We start from the raw sequence: 12,129 nt of genomic DNA on the forward strand, positions 1-12,129 counted from the left end.
AAATTCAAAGCGTAATGGTCATAACTGGAACATATTTTTTGTCCATACACTGTAATGGAGGAGGCGGAGTCACGTATCGCGTCATCACACCTCCTACGTAATCACGTGAACTAAAAACAAGGAAGAGATTTACAGCACGAGTCGCACGCGGGAACGAAGGTAAATGACGTTAATTTTTGACTGTCTTTTAATACTGTGTAAGCATACATATTAACACATGTGCAATTAAACGTGTGCATTTACGGGGTGATTTCTCAGGCTTAAAAGCTGACCTTTTATCAAACGCGGGAACAAAGGTAACTGACGTTGTTCACTGTCTTTTAATACTGTGTAACCATACATATTAACACATGTCCAATTAAACGTGTGCATTTACGGGGTGATTTCTCAGGCTTAAAAGCTCGCCTTTTACTAAAAAGGTAAATGCAAAACTATTTTCAATCAGTTTATTGAAACGCTCCCATTAAGGATTGCAATAACATATTCGCGAGATAAAAGAACGAAATAGGGGGAAATGGAGGAACAGCCGCAAACAGCGAAGAGCAAAAAATTAATTAAACAATTGAGAACGGAGCGAGTTAAGCATACAAGCATGTTCATAAGGGAAACAAACCACGGTGTAAAACGTAAGTTTAAATAAAGTTTATAGAAACGCTCCCGCTGCGGATTGCAATAACATATTCGCGAGATAAAAGTTTAATGAGAAGACACGAGGTATAAACGAACCACACGCCGTGGCGCAACGTTAGGGGCAACAGTTTCAAGCATTCTATGATCTGCTTCTCGCAACTGAAAGACGGCACATGGCGGATGTTAGCCGACTTGCTGACCGCAACGTTAGGGGCTTCAAGTATGGTGCTGACGCCACATCTCAGTGCCAACACTTTGCAGACTGTACTTCAAAGACACGCCCTCCTCACTGGACAGTTAAAAACACCAATCAAACTAACGATGACATCAAGTATTACCCAATCAAAAGTAGGAAGGGAGGCATCTTCATAAAATGCGTGTGGGATGATTTGCATGAGATGCTGCTTTAAAAAAAAAATGATTACAAAAATACGGGATAAATCCCGTCCACTATTGATTCAAAACGGGACGCGCAATTTCATTGTCAAACGCGGCACGATTCCGTATTTTAAAGGACGGGTGGCAACCCTACAGTGCCAGGTAACCACCCATACAATCAGATTGTGATTCACACTAGGAATGCAATGAATGTAATTACCCCGATCTACATACAAGGCGAAAGTCTTGCAACATTCAAAGATGATGGATTGGGATAATTAGTACTTATTAAGTACACCATGGAACATAAAAGAGCTTATGAAGCCTTGAACCGAAAAAAGCAACATCTCAGAGATCGTACAAAAAAAAAAGGAGGTAATGTCGTTTTACTCGCTGTAGATTTTAGTGAAACATTACCAGTTATTCCACGAGGGAGACCAGCAGATGAACTCAACGCGTGTTTAAAATCCATGCTTCTCCCACGGTCGGTTATATGTCGCGTGTTCTCGGGTAGGTACACCAAAAAATGTATACATTTAAGCATGTAATGGGCAAAGAAAAAATGAGGTATACCCGAAGGCACTGCAGTAGTACTTAATCTAACTTTACTTCTTAAATGTTAATGTTTTACTGTTTAATAATTTATACGCTTCTTATATATTGTTCAAATTCTTTTATCAAAATACCAGTGACAGCGCAATGCACGATAACATGGAGTGAATACACCATACGCATCTGCCCACGGCCGCCCTGGTGTGCGCAGATAGGAGTTGATTCTAAAATAAAATAAACATAAAAAGAGTAATACAATCATCACCCATAAAGCGGATAGCAGACGTGACGTATTATATGTGTACCACATTTCAAGTCAATAAGTGAAACAGTTTGCAAGCTACAGGTGATTTAAATATCCTGGACAGACCAACGAAAAGCCACGGTAGCAAATTATACAAGAAGATTTTACTGTTTAATTATTTATATTTATATGAAATGTGCTTCTTATATATTACTTCATATTCTCATATGATAATGATGTTAATGTTGTTTATATTGATTTCTATGTTATTGTGAGTGCATCTATGTGTGTATATGTATGTATGTATGTATGTATGTGTATATATATATATATATATATATATATATATATATAAAAAATATATGTGTATATGTATATATAATATGTGTGTATATGTGTGTGTATATGTGTATATGTATATATATATATGACAGCAACACTCATAACAATGACAACACAATTACATTGACAATCATGTTACGTTATTTTTAAAATGTTTCCTTTACTTTTTCATAACCTCTTTAACACACTACTTCTCCGCTGCGAAGCGCGGGTATTTTGCTAGTATATTAATAAACAAAAACTAAGTCTAGAATTAAATTCCTTATAAAGACCAGAGCAAAAAAAAAAAAAAAAACAAATAACTGGGAGAAATGTAGACAGTAAGCCACAGAGGAGTTTAACTTATTTATGTACAATAAGCTTTGAAACTTCAGTCGTTCATTCTGAACTTGTTAATCTGTTAAACTTCTTAAACTACTCTTCACTACTAAACAGGATTATTGCATAAGATGTTACTGACCTTTACTATATTCCATTGTTTCAATTGCTTGTCAAACTGACAAAACGAAAATTAATTGTGTTGACCTGATACACTGAAATAATCATTTTCACTATTTTGGTGTATAATGTCTCTTTAATTGTGGCCACATTGCAGATTTCAAAGAAGAAAGGAAAGCTCTCAGAGAGACGGTGTACCTGAAGATTAGAGAGCATTGCAGATACACCTTTGGCCTTGACTTTCAGGTAACCACACTAGCTGAAGTGAACAAAAGTTATGTGCACAGCATTGTAATTGTTGAGCAATCTTAAATTCATCTGTAGAAATTTTCTGCAAGCAGCAGCCATGATACTAAGAGCAAACATCTGAAGAATGTGCTCTTCCGTAGGATTTATTTTAGGCAAGAATGGAGTGAGTGATTGATGTATGCTAAATAAGAAGATCAGTTCTGGTGGCCTGCAGATTTTCAATTTGGTAACCCATGGGGACACTGAGATAATGTACAATCTTCATATAGGCAGCAATTTTGTGGGGGATTGCAGCTCAGGATGTTGGATTGGTAAGGCAGCAGTGCTAGGCTCTGCCCCGCTATGCCGCCTAAAAATAATAACAATGAGACTCTTTAACCAACGTGGCATTTCAACATTCCAGGCTCGATGTTTATTCATATTGAATCAACCCACACACTATCAAAACACATACATATTTAGTAACCCCTCCAAAGATGGTTCAGACGTTGCCCATTGCTACCAGGATAGGGTCTGGCTTCCTACAACATGGGGAAAAATGGTTTGGAAGGTGGCCAGATATTCATTTTTCCATCCAAAAACTAAATTTTGTGTAGTCTGATCTTAAGTGGGTGTCCTGTTCTTACTTCTCCAACACTGATGTACGTTGGGGGAAAAGAAAGGAACCAGAGACCCCAAAGTCTGAGATGAAAAAGCTGTAGGTGTGAATGTTAGTGCATGTGAGACAGATCTAGCGACATGCTGTGGTGGCATTTTTTCCTAAATTACTGAATCGTGTCCCTTTGGGCAGTGATGATTTGAGAGGAACTTTTTTAATAGTCCTTTTATTTTTTTATACTCCTCTTGTTGTTTTTCCTTTTGGTAATTTACTCTTAATGACTCAGTCTTGAAAAGTTAATTATTTTCAAATTAATTAAAAATATAGTTTATATGTAACCCTGGCGGCACGGTGGCGCAGTGGGTAGCGCTGCTGCCTCGCAGTTGGGACACCTGGAGACCTGGGTTCGATTCCCGGGTCCTCCCTGCGTGGAGTTTGCATGTTCTCCCCGTGTCTGCGTGGGTTTCCTCCGGGCGCTCCGGTTTCCTCCCACAGTCCAAAGACATGCAGGTTAGGTGGATTGGCGATTCTACATTGGCCCTAGTGTGTGCTTGGTGTGTGGGTGTGTTTGTGTGTGTCCTGCGGTGGGTTGGCACCCTGCCCAGGATTGGTTCCCTGCCTTGTGCCCTGTGTTGGCTGGGATTGGCTCCAGCAGACCCCCGTGACCCTGTGTTCGGATTCAGCGGGTTGGAAAATGGATGGATGGATGGATGTAACCCTAGAAACAGTAACAATGATCTGAATAAGTAGAGCTGTTTGGAAAGCCTCAGTAATCAGCTAAGATGTTCATTCATTTGATTTTCCCGTTTTGAGTCTGTCTTTAATGTATTTTTTTAAGTTTCCTTTGTTTATTTCAATGATTCAAGCTTTCATTGCCTTTTTGTGTTAGTTTTTATTTATAAGGTGCATTAAGGTATCTCACAAAATAAACTGAAGATTTAGTGACTGTCAAATAACAATGTATTTTTTTTTTTGTAGGTCATTGATATGTATGAGGGAGTGGACCCTGATGATGTTAATGATGATCAAGTCCGTCAAGTCCGGATGGAAGTTCTGCAGGAATGTCTGGAGAGCTCCGCTGGGCCCTACTTTTTAGTGAGTGCGTTACGAAACAGGCTGGAAAATGTGTAGCACAGTCTGATCGTACTTTACTCTAGGCACCGGGGCAGTTTTATTTCTCCCTCATCTACCAAAAAACGTTTGTCTGTAGTATGAATAAAACATTTGATGATCACAAAACATTTCAATTAGGAAGCCACACATTTATCAACTTTTTATTGCCTTTTTAAACTTAAAGGAATGTTACATTGTTTTAAACAGTTTGTCAGGCTATTTGGTTTAGAAAAGTTTTTGAAACGTTTCCAACCCGCTGAATCCGAACACAGGGTCACGGGGGTCTGCTGGAGCCAATCCCAGCCAACACAGGGCACAAGGCAGGAACCAATCCCGGGCAGGGTGCCAACCCACCACAGGACACACACACCCACACACCAAGCACACACTAGGGCCAATTTAGAATCACCAATCCACCTAACCTGCATGTCTTTGGACTGTGGGAGCAAACCAGAGCGCCCGGAGGAAACCCGCACAGACACGGGGAGAACATGCAAACTCCATGCAGGGAGGACCCGGGAAGCGAACCCAGGTCCCCAGGTCTTCCAACTGCGAGGCAGCAGTGCTACCCACTGCGCCACCATGCCGCCCTCTAATTATACAAAAAGCAGAAAATAAGTAGGCATGGGACAAGATCTCAAATACTGATGGCATTCTTGGAAGGATATATTCCAATATTAATATTTCTAGATGAGAGTTTTACAATTGCAGCTCTAATTAAATAATTATAAATCTATTCTCTTACTCAGGAAATCTGAACTATTTAATCTTCTTAACTGGAATGTAAAGAGTTCTGTAGGTGTAAGTACTATTTGTCATGAATGGAGTGTTTTTGACTACGATTTTTGAGCTTCATTTCCTGGTCCTTGCCTGGCTTGTTCAGTTTTTATCAAGGCAGAATGATTAGTGGCGATGAAAGAAACCATTTCAAACAAGAATAAATTAATTTCAATACCACACATGAATTTACTTTTTTGGGTGTATTCTTATAAAATGCAAGAGCACATTGATTCCCAGTTGACCATTTTCATTGAAGTTTAGTTCAGATATTCTTTAAGGAAAATTGTGCGGACAATTCAACTTACATTGAGATATCTTAACTAAAGCATGCTGTAGAAATTATTGAAATCTCAAAAACTCCCATGTAAAAAGCATTGCTGAATTTCAAAATCATCTATCTTAAAATGGAGAAACATTCTGTGCAATCTTAATTACTGGTTAATTTACCATGAGAGAGGCTGGTTTTGTTGTGATTTGGGGTTTTTTTTTTGCATTATATAAATTATGTTTATTAGTTTTTAATATTTTAAAAGTGGGATTGTCAAGCATCATTTTGATATGTTTCATTATATATTCTTATCCAAGAAACATTTTCATTTTTTAATTTAAATTTTAGGCATTTTACGTGTTATATTTTCTTTCTCAGTATTCAGTTAATGAGTTGCCAAGGTGCACATCATGGCGGCTGTGGACCACCTTGTTGACTTGCAACATAAAATTCTCAGTTATAAGTTTGAGTGGAACAACATGTATACCTTAGCTCCAAGATTTTGGATTCTTCCGTGATTTCCGTGAGAAGCGAACAGCCTTTAAAGAAAATTATATTTTGAGCAGGGCGGCACAGTGGCGCAGTGGGTAGCGCTGCTGCCTCACAGTAAGGAGACCCGGGTTCGAGTCCTCCCTGTGTGGAGTTTGCATGTTCTTCCCATGTCTGTGTGGGTTTCCTCCCACAGTCCAAAGACATGCAGGTTAAGTTCATTGGCGATCCTAAATTGTCCCTAGTGTGTGCTTGGTGTGTGTGCGCGCCCTGCCCAGGGTTTGTTTCCTGCCTTGTGCCCTGTGTTGGCTGGGATTGGCTCCAGCAGACCCCCGTGACCCTGTAGTTAGGATATAGCGGATTGGATAATGGATGGATGGATATTTTTGAGCTTAAGCTTTTGTGGCGACAGATCATTCATTGGAAAAGGCTTTTTCATATGTTGATTTTTATAGCAACAGCTTGTTTTTCAGTCACAATGAATTGTCATGAGGTGAATGCTCACCTTCCAGCCACAGAGAATTTCTGAGTTTTAATGTTTGCTGTAAAACAGCTAATAATAGTACCTCAGCTGACAACATTTTTACATCACTTCTGTTGGAAACTGGTGTCTGTAAAAGCTATCTTATCCACCACAAGCATATTTATGTATTGTATTGTAATTATATTCTATTATCACTGTTATTTATATATATTAGGGTGGCATTATTGTCCAAAAAGCTCAGTACAATTCGTGTGTAAGCAGCAGGGTTCGGAAAAATATCACTCATGAATGAAAAAAGTCAAATTCTCTGATTTTTATCCACAAATGCTTCAAAAATAATTTTCAGACTGTCCTTCTGTGAATGCATCAGTGAGGAAATAACAAAAATAAACACAAACATTACACTGATAATAATTTCTAGGAAGATAACTAATTTATAAGTTATAATTTCATTTCGTTATCAATCCGAATGCATTTTTGCTCTGCGCATTAAACATCCCCACCTATCACTTGTACACTACACTGGTTCTGGTTTTCACAGTGTAATTACATTAAACTAATAATTAGAACATGGCTTATCAGTGCGTCTATACTATATTCTTGTCTAGTTTATGCTTATAGATAATTATATGTGAAAAATTATTGCTGTTTCTCTATATATGAATAAATCTATACAAAATTTATCTTAATTTTTCTCTATATGTCATTTTAATTTTCTATTTAAATAGGTTAACATATTCAGATATATTGGAGGGCAGCAAATTGAAGCACCACCCCGAGCGGCACGAACTCGAGCTACGCCAGTGTATATATGTGTGTGTGTGTGTATATATATACAGGATATAAACCACAATCTGTCTGTTTAGAGTTTAAACCATCGCAAAAAAAGTTGCCATTATCAGCTGCAGTAATATTGAATTAATAGCATAACATATCCACGTATATCCACTAGATGGCAACCATGGGTCAACTGTTTGCCTTATTGGAAAGATTGTACTTTATTTATGTAGAATGCATATTATCTTATACAGTATTCTTATTCTTATATATATCCAGTTGAGTCTAGCTTTCAATATATGTTAATAAAACCCTAGATGTTCTATTTATAAATATTTAGAAAAAAACAAACTGAGACAACATCACTAAAGTTTCCATTTTCACTGGATCTTTGTGCCTTTTAACCGCAATGACTCCAGAACACAACATGATATTGGCATAATTTTTATTTCAAAAGGATTAGAAACAATTGTGCAACAAAATAACACCAATTTTAAGTGTTTATGTTGGCCACAATAATTACTGAGAATTTTAAAATATTTAAGCATGTTGACAAAGAACAAGATTTTTACATTTGCCACTTGGTAACTAATGGTTGATCAAATCAAAATTCTGCTCAATGTTTCCTCAATGCTCATTTTATGATATACAAAAAAGGACAAATGACCCATTCATGCTTAAGCCGGAGTACCAAAAGTCTTTTGAGATGGCAGGAGTGAGAGGGCACACAACTGGTGAGGATCCACCAGGAATGCTGCTCAGGGAGGAGTAGAGTGTGCGTGCCCCTCGATCCAAACTTGTCTCTCAGTGATCAAGTAGTACATTACGGCTGTGGAGCATTCTATGTACTCCATAACATTTCAATATTATTACTAAACTACTGAGACAACTATTATTAGTGTTCTACGCATTATTTTCTGCATAATTATTTCTGTTTCTCTAAATCTTACACTTACTGTAATTCCAAAAAAATGTTCACTTACTAAGGGCTTACTAAGCTCAAAAGTACTAGAAGCTAGATTATACTAAAAAAACATGTCTTTCTGCTGCAATATAAGGTCATAAGTTTCAAATCTTCTTTTCATTTATTTTATACACGTAACATAAATTGTATTGCTCTTCTAAGGAAAGCCTGGTAGAACAGCTGTTTTTCATAATATGACTCATTGTTAGAAACATATTTAATAAACAAAATGTTTGGAGTAAATTAACAACAACATAAAATGCTCCTACTTACAAAACAGATGATATAGTCCCCAAGCATACCTGAATGTTCCACCAGACATGCATTTTCTAACTTTTTTTTCCCTTTTCCTTTGGATCCCGGTGTTAGGCACTCATTAGAGAACAATATGGCAGCCCTTGTTTACCCGCGAGAATTGAAGCCTCTGAGTTTGAGGAGATTATTCAAGTAGCTCAACAGGAGAGTCTGAACACCAGAGTTCTGACAAAATGGTACCAGAGAGATGAGAATGCAGTTCCTCCTGCATACTGTCTACTGCCCAAGAAGACACTGCTTCCACACTACTATAGTCAGGTAAGGCCTGCCATTGAGGTGCAGAATATACAAGCAAATCCTTTGCATGTGGTAAACAGCAAAAACAGACCCTTTCTAAATTCTGTTTGAGCTCCTTCGCTTACAGCATAGCTTGTTTTCTCATTTAATGTCTTAAATTAAATGTTGGTACTCAAAATCCACAGCACAAACTTTGTAGAAAAAAAAGTTTAGCAGGTTCTTTGTTTATTTGTATTTTTTTTTTTTTGGTTTTATAATAGAGTAAATGTCCTAATGACAGCACACCTCTATAATTTGGAGGCCCAGACCCTTGGACTCATCCTTAATCAGAACAAAAAGGAAGCAAAATGGTGTTAGAAAACATCCATTCATCCATCCATTTACTAACCTGCTTCATCCTGAGCGGAGTTGTGTGAGAGCTGGAGCCTACCCCAGAAAGCACAGGGCACAAGGCAGGGGCAATCTCTGGACAGGGTGTCTGTCAATTACAGGGCAAACACACTCACATACCACACAGGCCAATTTAGCATCACCAATCCATCTAACCTACAGGTACTGTATTTAGATTTTGAGAGGAATCCCATGCTGACTTGGGGAGAACATGTAAACTCCACACAGTTGGATGTGAACCCTGGTCTTCTTACTGAGAGGGAGCCAACATGCCACCTTAATAGAAAGCAATTAAATAATTCATCCATTATCCAACCCGCTATATCCTAACTACAGGGTCACGGGGGTCTGCTGGAGCAATCCCAGCCAACACCGGGCGCAAGGCAGGGCACACACACACACACACCAAGCACACACTAGGGACAATTTAGGATCGCCAAAACAAAAGTAATTCTATTGCTAAGCAATTAGCAAATAAATGGCCATGAAGGACAGTTAGCAAAAATAAAAACATTTGAGAAAAAATGATTACCAGTTGGCTGCACGGTGGCGCAGTGGGTAGCGCTGCTGCCTCGCAGTTGGGAGACCTGGGGACCTGGGTTCGCTTCCTGAGTCCTCCCTGTGTGGAGTTTGCATGTTCTCCCCGTGTCTGCGTGGGTTTCCTCCCACAGTCCAAAGACATGCAGGTTAGGTGGACTGGCGATTCTAAATTGGCCCTAGTGTGTGCTTGGTGTGTGGGTGTGTTTGTGTGTGTCCTGCGGTGGGTTGGCACCCTGCCCGGGATTGGTTCCTGCCTTGTGCCCTGTGTTGGTTGGGATTGGCTCCAGCAGACCCCCGTGACCCTGTGTTCGGATTCAGCGGGTTGGAAAATGGATGGATGGATGATTACCAGTTGAAACGATACTGCCATGACAGACTTTGGCCTATGACCAGGGAAAATGGGTGAACGTATAGAACTTTTATAAACTGACACCCTTCCCCTTTTACTTATAGGCAATCTATTCTGTATTCTCTATCAAGTAGGCTGAAATGATTCTCGCAGAAGAACCCTATGTTGTGTATAATAATACAGTATTGTCTTTAATTTTGGTTGCTTTCCATATTACATTACAGTCAAAGAGTTACAGGTTTGTTAGACATATAGTGCTATTTATTCCAATCAGATCTGACATAACATAATGTACTGTTATCAAATGTACATACATAATCCAGTTAAGGGGCCCCGAGTCTATCCCAGCAGCACTGGGTACAGGGTTCAAACACAAGATATTGGATCTGTAAAGCAGCACTGCACTACCATGTTGCACCTGTCATATTGGTTTATTAAATATAAAATAATTTGTTTTTTTAGTGATTGGGAGGAATGATCTACCTGATCTGAGCCTGAGTGGTGCTTTGCTTTTGGACTCCTGTGCTAGTCATAATTTGTTCGTAATGAACGCCGCGTTGAAGCATAAGGGTGTTCATAAGTGCAATTGGCACCAGAGCACCATAGGCCATAAGCTGATGATCAATTTCATAGTTGTGTCATCAAATTTAAAACTGTATGTTCTGGACACTCAGGTGAGAAGAGTGGCTGAGCTATCAACTTATCACTGCCTGGTTGTGAGTTGGATTAGCTGACAGAGTAACATGACAGACAGACCAGGCAGACCCATTCAAGAATATAGAGAGGGTGTGCTGGAAACATTTCGCAGATGTCTTGGTCCAGGATATATTTTTTTTGCATTCCAAAGGGAGGCTGGGGACATTGAACCTGAATGGGCCAATATCTGTGACTCCATTGCTGAGGCAGCTATGCAGAGCTGCGGACATAAGGTCGTTGGTGACTTTCATGATGGCAATCCTGAACCCACTGGTGGGTGACAACAGTAAAGGAATCCATTAGACTGAAGAAGGCCTTTTAAGTTTGATTAACTTGTGGGACCCAAAGGCAGTTGACAGGCCAAGTGGAGTGCATCAATGGCAGTGGTGGGTGCAAAAACTCAGGTGTGGGAGGAGTTATGTGAAGCTATAAAAAATGACTTTCTGTCGGCCTCAAAGTGATCCTACAAGCTGTTAGGCGACTCAGGAGGGAGAAGCAATTCTTCACTAATGTGGTTTTAAGCAGGAATGGAGTGTGGCTGACCTCACCTGGGGTTATAGTCAGCCTGGGCACTTCAAGGACCTCCTAAATCCCACTGACACACCTTCCTATGAGGAAACAGAGTCAGGGGACTTGGGGGAGGAAACTCCCATCACTGGAGCTGAGGTCACTGAAGTAGTTAAAAAAAATCCTCAGTGACAGGTGCCGAGGATGGATGATATTCCCTCTGAGTTCTTAAAGACTCTAGATACTGTTGGGCTGTCTTGACTCTGGGAATAGTACCTCTGGATTGGCAAACTGGAGTGGTGTTCCCCATCTTTAAGGATGGGAACTGGAGTGTGTACTCCAACTTTAGGGAGATCACACTCCTCAGCCACCCTGGGAAGACCTACTGTATGTCAGAGTTCTGAATGGAGGATCCAGCTGTTGGTTGAGCCTCGAATTCAGGAGGAACAATGGGTATTTCTTCCAGGTTGCTATAGACTGGACTAGTTTTTATCCTCACAAGGATTCGAGAGGATTCATGGCATATGAGCTCATACTATAGCTGTCCTTTGAGGGGTGTTTGGGACTGTGGGGTACCGGCCTGCTGTTGCAAGCTATTTGGCCCCTATACAACTTGAGTGAAAGCCTTGGTTTACTTTGCTGGCAGTAAGATTTATTCCCGGTGGGTGGAACTCCATGAGGACTGACCTTTGTCATCAATTCTGTTTGTAATTTTTAATGGACAGGATTTCTAAGTGCAGCCAAGAAGTGGAGGGTGACCTCAGGATCCTATCTTTGTTTTTTGCAGGA

The 12,129-nt window shown here is 39.7% G+C and overlaps 1 protein-coding gene across 1 annotated transcript in view; it reads left to right on the forward strand.

Annotated features, from left to right (window-relative positions):
* LOC114650608 (NACHT and WD repeat domain-containing protein 2-like) overlaps positions 1 to 12,129 on the forward strand; it is a 37,893-nt gene that overhangs the window by 5,193 nt on the left and 20,571 nt on the right. Inside the window, exons 2-4 of the mRNA XM_028800360.2 lie at positions 2,742 to 2,830; positions 4,410 to 4,526; positions 8,676 to 8,879. Of these exons, the coding sequence (XP_028656193.2) occupies positions 2,742 to 2,830; positions 4,410 to 4,526; positions 8,676 to 8,879 (410 nt within the window). The remainder of the gene's footprint in view (positions 1 to 2,741; positions 2,831 to 4,409; positions 4,527 to 8,675; positions 8,880 to 12,129) is intronic.

The sequence above is a fragment of the Erpetoichthys calabaricus genome, chromosome 4 (assembly GCF_900747795.2).
Source record: "Erpetoichthys calabaricus chromosome 4, fErpCal1.3, whole genome shotgun sequence".
Classification (NCBI taxonomy): Eukaryota; Metazoa; Chordata; class Cladistia; order Polypteriformes; family Polypteridae; genus Erpetoichthys; species Erpetoichthys calabaricus.